Raw genomic sequence first — 17500 nt, 5'->3', positions numbered from 1 at the left:
TGGGAAGACCATGGGCACAAGGCCATGGCATATGGTGGGGAATGGACCACGGTTGCCAAGGCTAGGCATATAGAGAGGAATCGCATTTTTGCCCGGATAGGCACCGGAATGCTTGGCCTTGGCTTGCCATAGCAGGGCATTGCTGGGTTGGGCTCCCTTGGCCTTCCGGGGGCCTTGGACGCTGTCTTGGGAAGACCATGGGCACAAGGCCATGGCATATAGTGAGGAATGGACCACGGTTGGCAAGGCTAGGCATATAGAGAGGAATGGACCACGGTTGCCAAGGTTGCGCAAGTTTTGGGCATTTTTTGCCCGGATATGCCCAAGTATGCCCCGATAGGCCCGTTACGCCCCGGTATGAACGCGTATGCCCGGATAGACTCGGTATGCCTTGGGATACATGCGTATGCCCCGATAGGCTTGGTACGCCCTGATATGCGCACGTGTGCCCCAGTAGGGCTCGGTATGCCCCGGTATGTACGCGTGTGCCCCGATAGGCCCGGTATGCCCTGATAGGCCCGGTATGCCCCGATATGCACACGTGTGCCCCAATAGGGGTCGGTATGCCCCGGTAGGTACGCGTGTGCCCCGTAATGCACGTTTCGCAGATCTCCCCGCATGTCCCGCCCCTATATGTAATACTTACTTACTTACTTACTTTCTTTCTTGCTTGCTTGCTTGCTTGCAATGGTTGGGAGTGCCCGGCATGCCCCGCTGCAGAGACCAAGGGCGCAATGACTTGGCACCGCGGATGCCGGGACTCCGGCACTTCCCGTGGCACTGATGGTTGGTTCCAAAGACAAAAGGCCGTGCAAGGCCACCGCACCGCGGATGATTTTGCTCGTGCTGGCGCCGTTGTGTGGCCAAAGAACATGCGCGAATGCTCGTGTCGGAAGGGTTGGTGTCCTGGCCCCGCGGGTGTCACGAATGCTCGGTTGCGAAGACCATGGGACCAGAGCCATGGCACGTCGGATGATGGCTCCAGCTGGCGCCCCGGCACTTTCTGTGGCATTGATGCTCGGTTTCAAAGACAAACGTGCGCAGTGCCAGGGGACCGCGGATGACTGCTCGTGCTGGCCCCGTTGGGCGGCATTGATGGTCGGTTGCAAAGAAAATGCGCGATTGCTCGTGTCGGGGCCCGGCAAGCCAAGGCCAAGCGAGCCATGGCACGTCGGATGATGGCTCCAGCTGGCGCCCCGGCACTTTCTGTGGCATTGATGCTCGGTTTCAAAGACAAACGTGCGCAGGGCCAGGGGACCGCGGATGACTGCTCGTGCTGGCCCCGTTGGGCGGCATTGATGGTCGGTTGCAAAGAAAATGCGCGATTGCTCGTGTCGGGGCCTGGCAAGCCAAGGCCAAGCGAGCCATGGCAACGCGGATGATGGCTCGCTAGTGCTGGCGCCGTGCACAGTGGCCTCGCACACTCGCCCTGCACGCTTCCCTTGCACGCAGCCTTGCACACTAGCCTCGCATGCGAGCCTTGCACCCTAGCCATGCAAACTAGCCTTGCACGGTAGCCATGCACACAAGCCGTGCACATTAGCCATGCGCACAAGCCCCGCACACTAGCCTTGCGCACAACCCTTGCACACAAGCCATGCACTCGAGCAATGCACACAAGCCTTGCACTCAAGCAATGCACACAAGCCCTGGACACTAGCCTTGCACACGGGCCTGGCACACAAGCCTTGGGCACTAGCCTTGCGCACTAGCGTTCCACATGAGCCTTGCACACTAGCCTTGGACACTAGCCTTGCACACAGGCCTTGCACACTAGGCATGCTTGGGCGAGCTGATCCCGCATCAAGTCGACGGGTCTAGGCATTCTTGGGCGCAGATCCCGCATCGTCTCGTCGCGTCTGGGCGCAAACACGTCGCGTCTCGTTGCGTCTTCAGAAGTCGTCGCTAACAGCACCTTTGGTTGCCACTGGTGGTTAGGCTGGTTGGTTGCGCAAACCCTATAGGAGGGTGGCATGCTGGTGGGCGTTTTTGCCCGGATAGGCACTAGAATGTGCAGATTTTGGGCGTTTTTGCCTGGATAGGCTAAGGAATGGGCATGCTTTGGGCGTTTTTGCCCGGATAGGCACCGGAATGCTTGGCCTTGGCTTGTCCTAGCAAGGCATTGCTGGGTTGGGCTCCCTTGGCCTTTTGGGCGCCTTGGACGATGTCTTGCGAAGACCATGGGCACAAGGCCATGGCATATGGTGAGGAAAGGACCACGGTTGCCAAGGTTAGGCACCGGAATGCTTGGCCTTGGCTTGCCCTAGCAGGGCATTGCTGGGTTGGGCTCCCTTGGCCTTTTGGGCGCCTTGGACGATGTCTTGCGAAGACCATGGGCACAAGGCCATGGCATATGGTGAGGAAAGGACCACGGTTGCCAAGGTTAGGCACCGGAATGCTTGGCCTTGGCTTGCCAAAGCAGGGCATTGCTGGGTTGGGCTCCCTTGGCCTTCCGGGCGCCTTGGACACTGTCTTGGGAAGACCATGGGCACAAGGCCATGGCATATGGTGGGGAATGGACCACGGTTGCCAAGGCTAGGCATATAGAGAGGAATTGCATTTTTGCCCGGATAGGCACCGGAATGCTTGGCCTTGGCTTGCCATAGCAGGGCATTGCTGGGTTGGGCTCCCTTGGCCTTCCGGGGGCCTTGGACGCTGTCTTGGGAAGACCATGGGCACAAGGCCATGGCATATAGTGAGGAATGGACCACGGTTGGCAAGGCTAGGCATATAGAGAGGAATGGACCACGGTTGCCAAGGTTGCGCAAGTTTTGGGCATTTTTTGCCCGGATATGCCCAAGTATGCCCCGATAGGCCCGTTACGCCCCGGTATGAACGCGTATGCCCGGATAGACTCGGTATGCCTTGGGATACATGCGTATGCCCCGATAGGCTTGGTACGCCCCGATATGCGCACGTGTGCCCCAGTAGGGCTCGGTATGCCCCGGTATGTACGCGTGTGCCCCGATAGGCCCGGTATGCCCCGATATGCACACGTGTGCCCCAATAGGGGTCGGTATGCCCCGGTAGGTACGCGTGTGCCCCGTAATGCACGTTTCGCAGATCTCCCCGCATGTCCCGCCCCTATATGTAATACTTACTTACTTACTTACTTTCTTTCTTGCTTGCTTGCTTGCTTGCAATGGTTGGGAGTGCCCGGCATGCCCCGCTGCAGAGACCAAGGGCGCAATGACTTGGCACCGCGGATGCCGGGACTCCGGCACTTCCCGTGGCACTGATGGTTGGTTCCAAAGACAAAAGGCCGTGCAAGGCCACCGCACCGCGGATGATTTTGCTCGTGCTGGCGCCGTTGTGTGGCCAAAGAACATGCGCGAATGCTCGTGTCGGAAGGGTTGGTGTCCTGGCCCCGCGGGTGTCACGAATGCTCGGTTGCGAAGACCATGGGACCAGAGCCATGGCACGTCGGATGATGGCTCCAGCTGGCGCCCCGGCACTTTCTGTGGCATTGATGCTCGGTTTCAAAGACAAACGTGCGCAGGGCCAGGGGACCGCGGATGACTGCTCGTGCTGGCCCCGTTGGGCGGCATTGATGGTCGGTTGCAAAGAAAATGCGCGATTGCTCGTGTCGGGGCCTGGCAAGCCAAGGCCAAGCGAGCCATGGCAACGCGGATGATGGCTCCAGCTGGCGCCCCGGCACTTTCTGTGGCATTGATGCTCGGTTTCGAAGACAAACGTGCGCAGGGCCAGGGGACCGCGGAGGACTGCTCGTGCTGGCCCCGTTGGGCGGCATTGATGGTGTGTTGCAGAGAGCATGTGCGATTGCAAGTGTCGGCCGGGTTTGGGTTCCCTTGGGCTTTCGGGTGCCTTGGACGCTGTCTTGCGAAGACCATGGGCACAAGGCCCCGTCCTGGCCCCTTGTTCGATTCGCTCTCGTCTTGCGCTTGCTTCCAAGGTCCTCCATGACCTTCCCCATGGCCTTGCTAGATCCCCCCCATGACGCATGACCTCTGTCCGTTGATTGGTTTTGAGTGCACACCATGCCCGGCTTGGCACCGTGTTGTCGCGTGAGTGGCATTTGGATCGTGCATGCTGGTGGGCTACCTGCCAATGCGCACAAGCCTTGCACACTAGCCTTGCGCACGAGCCTTGCACAAAAGCCTTGGACACAAGCCTTGCGCACAAGCCATGCGCACAAGCCTTGGACGCTAGCCTTGCACACAAGCCATGCATACAAGCCTTGCTCACAAGCCTTGGGCACTGGCCCATCGCAGTAGCCTTGCACACAAGCCTTGCGCACTAGCTTTGGGCACGAGCCTTGCGCACTTGCCTTGGGCACTAGCCTTGCACACAACCCTTGGGAACTAGCCTTGCGCACCAGCCTTGCCCACAAGCCTTGCACACCAGCCTTGCACACTAGCCTTGCATACAAGCCTTGCACACTAGCCTTGCACACAGGCCATGCTCACTAGCCTTGGGCACTAGCCTTGCACACAGACCTTGGGCACTAGCCTTGCGCACTAGCCTTGCCCACGAGCCTTGCACACTAGCCTTGCACGCAGGCCTTGCACGCTAGGCATGCTTGGGCCAGCAGCTCCCGCATCAAGTCGGCGGGTGTAGGCACGGTTGGGCGCAGATCCCGCATCGCCTCGTCGCGTCTGGGCGCAAACCCGTCGCGTCTCGTTGCGTCTTCAGAAGTCGTCGCTAACAGCACCTTTGGTTGCCACTGGTGGTTAGGCGGGTTGGTTGCGCAAACCCTATAGGAGGGTGGCATGCTGCGGGGCGCTGGAATGCGCAGGCTTAGGGCGTTTTTGCCCGGATAGGCACTGGAATGTGCTGGTTTTGGGCGTTTTTGCCTGGATAGGCTAAGGAATGGGCATGCTTTGGGCGTTTTCCCCGGATAGGCACTGGAATGGGCTGGTTTTGGGCGTTTTTGCCTGGATAGGCTAACGAATGGGGCATGCTTTGGGCGTTTTTGCCCGGGTAGGCACTGGAATGCCTGGCCTTGGCTGGGCATTGCTGGGTTGGGCTCCCTTGGCCTTTCAGGCGCCTTGGATGCTGTCTTGTGAAGACCATGGGCACAAGGCCATGGCATATAGTGGGGAATGGACCATGGTTGCCAAGGTTAGGCAATATAGAGGGCGGTGGGCGAGTAGGCCATGGCGTCACTTGTTTGCCCGTGTTTGCTCCCTTTGTGCGTTGTTTGGTTTTGGGAGCACACCTACCTTGCTAGGCTCGGCGGCTTACCCCTGCCCTTGTGGGTACTGGGTTGCACGTCTGTTTGCAACCCTATGGCTTGGTTGCTGCTGGCTTGGTTGGGTAGTTTGCCTCCGCCAATGCGCACAAGGGTTCCTTTTCTTCGTACCTGTGAGCTTACCTCCCTTGTTCGATTTGCTTTTGTATTGCGCTTTCTTACAGGGTCTCTCCAATGAGCTTCCCCCCCCCCCATCTTTGTCCTGGGCCTTTTGCTAGATCTCTCCCCTTCCCCCATTCCATTCGCCATCGTTGGCTTGCCTCAACCGTGGGGGTCTCCACTCTTGGCTTGGTCTTCGCTCGCATTCTCTTTGGCACGGAATTCCTCGTCCCGTGTGTCCCTTCCCCCTTCCCCTCTAACTTCCGCGCACAGCGGGTCGCCTAGCAGTGCCATTTCAGGCCCCATTGCTAATAGCAGTTGGGTCGGGGAGACATTGTTTGGCAGGCACCGTGTTGGCGCGTGAGTGGCATTTGGATCGTGCATGCTGGTGGGCTACCTGCCATTGCGCAGCTGACCACCCCGTTCATGGCCTACTCAATTCAAGCTCGATGCCTTACTCGGCTCGCATTATGGTGCCTGTGCTTGTTACCCATTTTATTGGGAACTCATTTTACGGAGTCGGTTCATGCCGCGTGTCGTTGCCATTTTTGTGGCGATGTCAGGCGGCCCTCGAGGTAGTGCCCTTGGTTCCTTGGCATTGCGAGTTTGCTATTTGCCCTAGGTCCAAGGGCCCTAGTTGTGCTTACGGATGTGGACGATGCAGATGGAAATGGGTGGCTTCGGCCCCAAATCCTTTGGCATTTTTGCCTTTCGTTGCCTGCGATGAATCACGACCGTCTCTTTCCCGCCGTTCCTTTGGGACACGGTGCGACGGGGTCGGTTTCGGTGGAGGAATGTGTAGACACCCCATTTTGTTTTGTTTTAATCAACAAATAAATTAGTGTGTTAAATCCATGTGAGAACCCCCTCTATCATTGATTTATATGTTTTAGGTCATTAATATCTTGATCTGACTTTACGGATCATCAATCGGGACAAAATAAGCTAGGGTCACTTCATAGCCCGGACCCTGATTCCATTCCGAGACCCGATTTCCGTAAATCGTTAGATCAATGGCAGATCTTGACCTGGGTCTAACCATCCAAAACCACCTAACCTCTCCTCTCATCCTAACCATCCAAACCTCACCTAACCTCACCTAACCTCTCCTCTCATCCTAACCATCCAAACCTCACCTAACCTCACCTAACCTCACCTAACCTTACCTAACCCCACCTAACCTTACCTAACCTCATCCTCTCATCCTAACCATCCAAAACCACCTAACCTCACCTAACCTCCTATCCCATTCTCCTATAAATACCCTCTCATCCCACCATCCAAGAGGAGAAGAAAAAGAACCCCTCTCTTAGAAAATTCATCCCTCTCCCTCATCTCTTCAAGGGTTCGGCCATCCTTGCCGGATCGGGTGATTTTATACGTTGGGTGATATATATCAAAAGCAGTCATTATCAAGCAAGGAATCATCTTCAAAGAATTAACATCAAAGAAAAATCAAACACAAAGTGGGTTTCCAAAGAGGTAGGCATTTATTTCAATTCTATGTAGGGTCTGTTTTCATACATATCTTTTACTTTAAAAGAAAAACCATGTTAGGAAGCATGTAGGGTCTGTTTTCCCCCTGGTTAGCCTCTGGTTAGACCCTGGTTGCACCCAGGTTCGCTGCTGGTTGCACCCAGGTTCGATGCTGGTTGCACCCTGGTTCCCTACTGATTCGCACCCTGGTTCCCTGCTGGTTGCACCCTGGTTCCCTACTGGTTCGCACCCTGGTTCCCTACTGGTTCGCACCCTGGTTCCCTGCTGGTTGCACCCTGGTTCCCTACTGGTTGCACCCTGGTTCCCTGCTGGTTGCACCCTGGTTCCCTACTGGTTCGCACCCTGGTTCGATATTGGTTCGCACCCTGGTTCCCTGCTGGTTCGCACTCTGGTTAGACCCTGGTTGCACCCAGGTTCGTTGCTGGTTGCACCCTGGTTCCCCTGCTGGTTCGCACCCTGGTTCCCTGCTGGTTCGCACCCTGGTTCCCTGCTGGTTCGCACCCTGGTGCACCCTGGTCCGCACCCTGGTTTGTACCCTGCTTCCTCCTAGTTAGACCATGGCTAGTCTCGGGTTTGCTCCTAACTTAGACCTGACTCACTTGACCCTAACCATTAACCCAATCCAACCGAGTCATATCCCAACACAATCCGAGTCGCATGTCTGAATCCATTTGGCCAAATCTCATAAGCCCGCCCACTTTGAATTCCAAAAATTCAAACCCTTGATGATTCCTATATGCTCAATTCTTTGATGCAAATTCCCAATTCCAAAATCCCATTGCTAGATCAATGTTTCTGAATCTCAAGTCCAATGCTCAAATGCAAACCCGATTCCAGATACAAATACCAATTCTGTCTTCCAAAATCCAAGCAACCTCGCCAGCGGAACTACGTGTGGCTTGATCCCCATCGCGGGGTACGTAGGCAATTTGGCACTCCCAAGTTCAGTCGCACCTTTCTCTATCTTTCTCATTCCCTCACACTATTTCATCATCTCTTCCATCCCTTTTTTCACTAACCTCGAGAATTTAAATCGATTTGTCTTGTGTCTTTCGAAACCGTTGGATCACGGTTTCCGTCGTAAAGACCCTTAGAGCCCAATTTAGGAACACCGGTGTCGTGTCGTGTCCTAAGTTTTAGGGAGTCTTAGGTTTTAGGGAGTCCTAGAGTTAGGAGTCCAGCCTCATCACGGACGTTTGCTATGTATAGCAACCGTGCCATAGGTCTAGTTACACTAGTCACCCAATCTTTCCCTAGGACAAGCCTAGTAAACTAGGATGTAGGCAAACCTGCATTAGTCTAAGGGACCATTTGCATTTAGATGAGAATCATATAGCATCTTAGATGAAATCCTAAGATAATAAAATCCTCAACTTGAATTAAATAACTTCTCCTAAAACTGTTGAAACAGTCAATCCCGTCTAGGTCGGTGTCCTAGTTGAGTTAGGCATAAGTAGCTTAGCTTAGGTGCACCGAACTACGTCGACTCTGATCCCAGTGAGGCTTGGGTACGTAGGCAGCTTGGATGTCTGATGGCATACCACCCGCGAGTCGGCACCACAAACAAATTGTGGTGTTTTGTATATTAATTTTCTTGTAAATGCTTAATCAAATCACTTAGGACTTTCCATGAAATTAGAATTTTAGGAGAACTTTCACTTAGATTGAATCCAGACAAATTAATAAATCAAGATACACATTTAGGATTCACATTGAAATTAGATCATAGGATGCATGTCACTTAGTTCGCACATTAACATAGAGTTGAATGAGCCATTTAAAATAAATTTAAAAGAGTTAGCTTTTGGAATCGAAGACCGATTATCGGGCAGGAATGGTGCATGTGGCGGATAACTCCCCATACCTTCCATTCTCGTAACCAGGTAGCGAGTCTAGATTTCTGGTTAATTACGGGTCCTAGATCCCACATCTAGGTGGCGACTCTGTCAGTCTCTTTCGTGTGGAATTCGGATTGCCTTAGTGATCCCAAGTTCACAGGAAAGATTAATTCAAATCAACATTAAAATGCACACGCCAATCGCGTGGGTACGAGAGACCAAGAGAGAGAGCGCGGCGGCTCGCGCCCCACCCCTCTCGCGGGATCGGGTACCACAGTCTGGCGACTCTGCTGGGGACCACCTAACTTCATTAAAATTTCAAAAGATAATTCATTTGAATTTAATTTAACTGGCTCATAAGAACTCTATCTCTTGTATACTTGTCAGATTAGTTTGTCTTGTTTTATTTTCTCATCACATTTTACTCGAACTTAATTTAACAAAACCTGAAGGCATCATAGATTGCGCGAACTTATTGCACACACTTACATCACTTGCATCTAAACCCTTGCATCTCACATTCACACACGTCCTATTTTAGGAACCCGGAGTGTTATCTAGCATGGTTGACTGGGATTTCATCACCTGGTGCCTCTGTGCTAGAGAAGCATTCCACCCTTAGCCTAGTACCTTTATGGTGCGTAAACGGATCTATTGTTCACGTACTGATACGCCGGACACTGGTACAGTATATCGAACATGGATTCGCGCTAAGGGAACTCTTGGCCTTACCCCTAGATTAACCCACACATGCATGTAGTATACGAACACATGTGCATCACATGTGTGAGCCTAGTTTAGGATATCCTACCCATTTGTGTCTAGATTAGACCGTAGTCCATCTTCCAATGGCTACGATCGGTCCTAGGTACACAAACAAAGTCATGAGTTGAGATCCTATCTCCACTCCGCTAGATTAGGATTAGGGTTGATGCCTTCAGGTAACACTGATAAAATGTGTGAAGAATAAAAACTTTCCCTTTGGGGTTAGGATATAAATCCCATCATTTCCAAATATCTCATAGGATTAGTCATTCATGATCTATCCGTTGAAAGTAATCCTATGCAATCTCATCTTTTGATCATGTGTCTATCATTCGTCTTTTGTGGGATTCGATTGTGTCTTCATTGGCGGAAATTGTGTCTCAATCATTTGATCGTGCAATCTTGATGATCCAATCTTGCCTGTACCCTTGATCTCTTCCTCCTCTAGGGGCTACCTTTTTCAAGAATATTTCTGCTAAATCCTTCAGAGTTTACTCTCATAATCCTTGAACTAAGGGCATTCCCCTATGCGAATCTGTCATCATTGTCATGTCTTGGTCCTTTAGGATTCATTCTATTATCCCAATTACTTGCTTAAATGTGTAATATTTTTCAGTCATTGAGAAGAAACACTCCATGAATGTCAAGCTCATATACCTCGTGTTCATTATTTCCATGACAGAGCAGTAAACACCATAGCTAACCCTGCTACTCCTTGGGTTCGGATTTCTTCACGGTTAAAGAGAAAATCTGTCTCTCCGCCACCTTCCCTGAGAATCCCAGCATCTCCTTCTTTCTCAACCTCATCTTCGCCAATGGCAGACAACCAAGATGGTCTTCCACCCGCTGCCATTATCGATACTCTTACCTTGATTCTCCAGCAGCTTCAAGAACTCAAAGAAGAGAACCGAGTTATCAAGGCCCAGCTTTCTGAAAAGTTGGGGCCATCGTTGTCCAAAGATAAAGGGTCCATGCACCATACAGTTACTTCAGCCGCACCTGCCCAGCCAGTGTTCATTCCTATCCCTGACAAAACTGAAGAAGATTTTGAAAAAGAGCAGTACAGCGAAAATCGCAGCAGGCCTTCTCAGTCCATGGTTGATAAAGTAGTTATGGAGAAATTAGAAAGTCTTACCAGGAAGGTTCAGGACATTCAGTTTCAAGACCAAGGTGGTTTCAATCCGAGTGATCTCACACTGTTCCCAGAAATCCGTCTCCCAGCCAATTTTCAAATGCCGGACTTTGATAAATATGATGGTGTGGGTTGTCCAATCACACATTTGCAAATGTTCACCATCATGTGTCAGCCTCAAGGCTTATCTTCTGAGCAAATGGCTCAATTGTTCCCGGTTTCCCTGACCAAGGTTGCCAGGAGGTGGTTCATGGTCTTGGACAAGACTCGTTACAAGACATGGAAGGATATCGGCGAGCAATTCATCAGGCAGTTCAAATATGATGATGGTACAGAAATCACTAGAAAGGATTTGGAAAGGACCAAGCAAGACTCGAGGGAGTCCTTCCTAATTTTTGTGAAAAGATGGAGGAGAACAGCAGCGCAGATGATGGAGCGCCCTTCTGAGGAAGAGCAGGTCCAAATAATCATGAAAAATATTTCCCCCCAGCTCCAGTATCACATGTCGTTGCAGTATTATCCGGACTTCAAACACTTTATCGTGGCAGGCACCCAAATAGAGGAGGCTATGGCTCAAGGTGTGTTCAACCGAAGTAACCCGAATACCAGAGAATTCAGGAAGCCTCCATCAGCTGAAATTAATAACCTTTCCCGCTCCAAGCCTCAGCCTTCAAAACCTCAGAACCCCATGGTGATGGATTATACCCAACTTGCTGTCGCACCTCGGCCACAGGCCCAGACAGAATTTACCCCTCTCCCTCTTCCGCCATCTGAGATACTCAAGGAGTGTCTAGCTTCAGGTCGCATAATCCTGCCCGACATTAGGGCTCTTCCTAATCCTTTACCAGCAAATTGGCGAACAGATCAACACTGCGAATACCATAGAAATTCTGGCCATCTCACTGATAATTGCATTGCCTTAAAATTCAGAATCCAGAGGTTGCTCGACAATAAAAGCCTTGTGTTTGAGCCAAGTCCCGTTGCTACCAATAACCTATTACCGAATCATGCAGTACTGCCGCCAGCCGTTCGCAATGCTTAAATAACTGAAGGTTCAAAGGGGCACAGGTCCGGTTGCGAATCCAAAGTTGAAAGTACCATTTATGAGCCAGCTTTCACCGAGCCTCCGAAGCTAGACAGTTGCGGCAGTTAAAGTTTTAGTCGTTTACTATTTTATTTTGAGTCAGCCATCATGGTCAGTACAATTGTTGAGTCCGGTTCTACAGTTCTAGGTTAATGCCTAGTCTAGGCAAGTTATCTTTTGTTTTTCTTTTAGAGTTGTGAATCCTGAACATGTTCAGGATAGGTTGTCAGATATAGTATCTTTTTCTTTAAATAAAGTTTCAGTTCCAATAGTTCACTTGTGTCTATTTCTTAAGTGTGCTTCTGATCTTAAAATAAGACTCCCTCCTCAAATGAGAACAAAATTGACGAAACTCCACTTGAGTCACAACGATTACTTGAACAAGAGGAGGAGCGCCAATCTCAGCCTTTCAAAGATGAAATTGAAGTGGTAAACACTGGCACTGAAACCTTGATCCAATAAATGCCGATTGAAAATACATTACCCTCTGAAGAGTGTGAAGAATTGGTAAACCCGTTTTGAGGATAAAAAGATAGTCCCGTAAGCGTTACCATTAATGTCAAGAGAAAGACCCAGATAGAAGGTTCAAGAAAGAATGAAGTGAATATCATATGCTATGCAAGGGGCATAGAGTGGAAATAACTTTCATATTTCCAATCAATGACCTTGGTTCTCAAATTCATAACATGAAGCCAACAAATTCAAGATAAGAAGTTCAAGAGCAAGTATTGAAAAGTGGTCATCAGATATCAAGAGTTACAAATCCATAGATGGAGGATGTCAAGGAACAAGTTTCGCTCTATGAAAGCCGAAAGCACGCATTAGAATCTTGAAAGAAGAAAATCCATTATCTTACCTGGAAATGCCGTCAAACTCCGTGAAAAAAAAAAAAAAAAAGAGAAAAAAAAAGAAATAAATAATCAGTACCAGACAGACTCTAGTAACCTAGATCGATTCCCAATCTGAACATCGAAAGGCCTCCTTTGGCCGATTAAATCCCAAAATCAAAACCCAATGTCAAAAGAATACCGATTTGCAAACCCTTCGAGCCTAAATCAAATTTTCTTGAAAACCCATCAAACTTGGGGCATTCCCCCGAACTACGCGAGACCTGATCCCTATACTGGGGTACGTAGGCAACTCGGTTGAACCGAGTTCGGTCGATTCAAAAAGGAAAAGAAATTCAATCCTTTCAAAAAAAAAAGAGAGGGACAAGTTCCAAAAGAAGAGAAGTTAATTGTTCCAGAAAGAAAAGAAAAAAGGAAAAAAAAATCAAACAATTTATCTTCAAACTAGGGGCATTCGCCCCGAACTACGCGAGACCTGATCCCTATACTGGGGTACGTAGGCAACTCGGTTGAACCGAGTTCGGTCGATTCAAAAAGGAAAAGAAATTCAATCCTTTCAAAAAAAAAAGAGAGGGACAAGTTCCAAAAGAAGAGAAGTTAATTGTTCCAGAAAGAAAAGAAAAAAGGAAAAAAAAATCAAACAATTTATCTTCAAACTAGGGGCATTCGCCCCGAACTACGCGAGACCTGATCCCTATACTGGGGTACGTAGGCAACTCGGTTGAACCGAGTTCGGTCGATTCAAAAAGGAAAAGAAATTCAATCCTTTCAAAAAAAAAAGAGAGGGACAAGTTCCAAAAGAAGAGAAGTTAATTGTTCCAGAAAGAAAAGAAAAAAGGAAAAAAAAATCAAACAATTTATCTTCAAACTAGGGGCATTCGCCCTGAACTACACACGACCTGATTCCTACCTTGGGATATGTAGGCGACCTGTTCACAGGTTCGGTCGAAATCTTTGTTGAGCCTTAAGCCATTCTTTGAAAAGCCCTATCCTACCTATAAAAGTCCTTCTGGTGTTCAGAACTAATGAGCTAGGTCCTGAGATACAATAAAAAAATGAAATGATGATGAATAAGAAAAATAACGGAGTTTGAAGATCTGCTAGACTGAAAACCTGAAAGGGCGGTCTAGGCAAAATTTAAGATCATTCCCCTGCTAAGTTGAAAACCCGAAAGGGCGGCTTAGGCAAAAGCTAAGGGGATAGCCTGCTGGATCGAAAACCTAGAAAGGTGGTTCAGGCAAAAGTTAAGGCTAGCGCGGTCCGCCAAGTTAAAAACCCTGAAGAGGTGACTTGGTCACGGTAAGAGAATCAGTATAAGAAGGCAACAGCCGGTATCAAGACTGAAGATCAACTGAAGTTCAAGCAAATTCAAGTGATATCCTCAAAACTGGGGGCATTGAAGCTAAGCAATCTTAGGGGTCGTAATTAAATTCTTGAGGCATTACTGTTTCGAGGAAGAAGTCCGGTGTTTACCAATTGAAAAACTATTCCTTGAAAGGATAGACTTACCAAACAAAACATTAACTAAGTCAGAAGCATCACTATGTTTGTCAGTATAGTCAGTCAATCTTTATTATTCTAAGTTCACTCCTTCAGGGCTGCTCAATCCTTTGAGTAGTGCCTTTCATCTAAGTTTTCTCTTTAGAAAGAGTCAATTGTCGTTCCTATGTCCAAATGATGTAACTGTCTTGGTGAAGGAGGCCAGGCCTAGGCAGCTCCCTGCAATTATACCTGAAAGAGCTCGAGAATTTAGTCAAACAACTTCATTTCAAAGAAGATCAGCTCAGAAAAATTCAGAAGTAGAAACATCAGAAAGCCCAGCTTCCGTAAAAAGATCATACCCCAGGAAGGCACCTTAAGCTTGGAAGAACCTCAGATGCAATGGTGGTTGAGCCAATTTCTCAGAAAGATGAACCATTCAAATTCATAATTCCCTTCCGGTTAGTTATCCTGGTCAAGAAATGTTTATCTAAACACCTGTCAAGAAGCAGATCCCGCTTTTCCATGTTAATATCCAAGAGAGTCGTTGTTCTAAATTACCAATCTCAAATGTCTTGTTCAAGGTTTCAGTTATCAAAATCCCCAGAAGACAAGACCAGCAGTCTCTTTGAGAAAAATCTTGTTGAAGTTTCATAAAAATGTTCCTAATCCATTCTTGCTAGTAATGGTTCTTCGTTCCAAAGGTTTGCCGTTTCATCATTCGTCAAAGTCCTAGTTTCCAACATCTTTGTCGGGCACGATCCATAATATCCCCGATTTCATTGAGTTCAAAAAAATAAAAAATTCATCAAATCCAATCTTACGTCAAATTCAAGTTCATGGAAAATCTCTAAATTCTTCGAGCCCGTTTGTGAACGGTACCTCTTTTCTCGAGCCCATTTGCAAATGGCCTCGTCTTCTCCTTGAGCCCGTTTATGAACGGTGCCTCATCTCTCGAGTCCAGTTGTGAATGGTTTCGTCTTCTCCTTGAGCCCATTTGTGAACGGTGCCTCATTTTCTGAGTTCATTTATGAATGGTCTCATGTCCTCCTTGAGCCCGTTTGTGGACGGTGCCTCATTTCTCAAAAAATCAAAAATTCATCAAATCCAATCCCCAATTCAAAAAATCCAATCCTACGTCAAATTCAAATTCATAAAAATCTCTAAATTTTTCATTGTTGAATTCATCAATCAAAGCTATCTTGTGTCGTCGAGCCCGTTTGTGAACGGTGCCTCATTTCTCGAGCCCATTTGTGAATGGTCTCGTCTTCTCCTTGAGCCCGTTTGCTGACGGTACCTCATTTCCCAAAAATAAAAATTCATCAAATCCAATCCCTGATTCAAACAAATCCAATCTTACGTCAAATTCAAGTTCATGAAAAATCTCATGTCCTCTTTGAGCCCTTTTGTGAAAGGTGCCTCATTTCTCGAGTCCATTTGTGAATGGTCTCGTCTTCTCCCTGAACCCGTTTGTGAACAGGTTTCTCATTCTCTGAGTCCATTTGTGAATGGTCTCATGTCCTCTTTGAGCCCGTTTGTGAACGGTGCCTCTTTTCTCGAGGCCATTTGTGAATGGTCTCATCTTCTCCTTGAGCCCGTTTGCGGACGGTACCTCATTTTCCAAAAATAAAAAAAAATTTATCAAATCCAAATCCTTAATTAAAAAAAAATCCAATTCTACGTCGAATTCAAATTCATGAAAACCTCTAAATTCTTTGAGCCCGTTTGTGAACGATGCCTCTTTTCTTGAGGCCATTTGTGAATGGTCTCGTCTTTTCCTTGAGCCCGTTTGCGGACGGTACCTCATTTCTCAAAAATAAAAAAAATTCATCAAATCCAATCCCCGATTCAAACAAATCCAATCTTACGTCAAATTCAAGTTCATGAAAAATCTCATGTCCTCTTTGAGCCCTTTTGTGAAAGGTGCATCATTTCTCGAGTCCATTTGTGAATGGTCTCGTCTTCTCCTTGAACCCGTTTGTGAACAGGTTTCTCATTCTCTGAGTCCATTTGTGAATGGTCTCATGTCCTCTTTGAGCCCGTTTGTGAACGGTGCCTCTTTTCTCGAGGCCATTTGTGAATGGTCTCATCTTCTCCTTGAGCCCATTTGCGGACGGTACCTCATTTTCCAAAAATAAAAAAAAATTATCAAATCCAAATCCTTAATTAAATAAAAAATAAAAAATCCAATCCTACGTCAAATTCAAGTTCATAAAAAATCTCTAAATTCTTCGAGCCCGTTTGTGAACGGGGCCGCCTCATTTCTCGAGTCCATTTGTGAATGGTCTCGTCTTCTTCTTGAACCCGTTTGTGAACGGTGTCTCATTTTTTGAGTCCATTTGTGAATGGTCTCATGTCCTCCTTGAGCCCGTTTGTGAATGGTGCCTCATTTCTCTAGTCCATTGGTGAATGGTCTCGTCTTCTCCTTGAACCCGTTTGTGAACGGTGTCTCATTTTCTGAGTCCATTTGTGAATGGTCTCATGTCCTCTTTGAGCCCTCTTGTGAAAGGTGCCTCATTTCTCGAGTCCATTTGTGAATGGTCTCGTCTTCTCCTTGAACCCGTTTGTGAACGGTGCCTCATTTCTCGAATCCATTTGTGAATGGTCTCGTCTTCTCCTTGAGCCCGTTTGTGAACGGTGCCTCATTTCTCGAGTCCATTTGTGAATGGTCTCGTCTTCTCCTTGAGCCCGTTTGTGAATGGTGCCCCATTTCTCGAGTCCATTTGTGAATGGTCTTGTCTTATCCTTGAGTCCGTTTGTGAATGGTGCCTCTTTTCTCGAATCCATTTGTGAATGGTATCGTCCTCCTTGAGCCCGTTTGTGAACGGTGCCTCATTTCTCGAGTCCATTTGTGAATGGTCTTGTCTTCTCCTTGAGCCCGTTTGTGAATGGTGCCTCATTTCTCGAGTCCATTTGTGAATGGTCTTGTCTTCTCCTTGAGCCCGTTTGTGAACGGTGCCTCATTTCTCGAGTCCATCTGTGAATGGTTTTCTATCCTCCTTGAGGCCGTTTGTGAACGGTGCCTCATTATCCAAGTCCATTTGGGAATGCTTCTTATCCTCGTTGAACCCGCTTGTGAGCGGCGTCTCATCTCCTTCTAAAAACTGTTTGAGAGCGATCTTTGTCCTTTCCCTTCAGAATCCATTCGAAAATGATATCTCATTCTCTAATTGCCCGTTTGTGAACGGCGCCGCATCGAGTTTTTTTTATTATTCAAGTTCTAGGGTTTCATCTAAGGTTTTGCATTATGTTAAGGTGCGTTGTGTCTAGAGAGTCCTTTGTCGATTAAAGCTACGCAAAATGGTTCTGTCATTTTTAACTTTGGTATTCAATGACTACGTCATCTCTACCAAAGAGGGGCATCTGTAGACACCCCATTTTGTTTTGTTTTAATCAACAAATAAATTAGTGTGTTAAATCCATGTGAGAACCCCCTCTATCATTGATTTATATGTTTTAGGTCATTAATATCTTGATCTGACTTTACGGATCATCAATCGGGACAAAATAAGCTAGGGTCACTTCATAGCCCGGACCCTGATTCCA

General features: G+C 48.1%; 1 protein-coding gene across 4 annotated transcripts in view; it reads left to right on the top strand.

Annotated features, from left to right (window-relative positions):
- LOC143867874 (uncharacterized) overlaps positions 1-11898 on the top strand; it is a 45546-nt gene extending 33648 nt beyond the window's left edge. Inside the window, exons 1-2 of one of the 4 annotated variants that reach the window (XM_077376145.1) lie at positions 6298-6793; positions 10099-11898. In XM_077376145.1, coding sequence (XP_077232260.1) covers positions 10227-11585 — 1359 coding nt within the window. In that variant the 5' untranslated portion in view covers positions 6298-6793; positions 10099-10226 and the 3' untranslated portion in view covers positions 11586-11898. The other 3 variants (XM_077376142.1, XM_077376143.1, XM_077376144.1) reach the window with 3 other exon arrangements.
- Positions 11899-17500: the final 5602 nt, after the last annotated feature.

This window comes from Tasmannia lanceolata, unplaced genomic scaffold, assembly GCF_043159265.1.
Source record: "Tasmannia lanceolata isolate RefF3 unplaced genomic scaffold, GAP_Taslan_0.1 ptg000297l, whole genome shotgun sequence".
Taxonomy (NCBI): Eukaryota; Viridiplantae; Streptophyta; class Magnoliopsida; order Canellales; family Winteraceae; genus Tasmannia; species Tasmannia lanceolata.
Note: the sequence above shows the minus strand (reverse complement) of the source record. Positions and strands in the feature narration are given on the sequence as shown.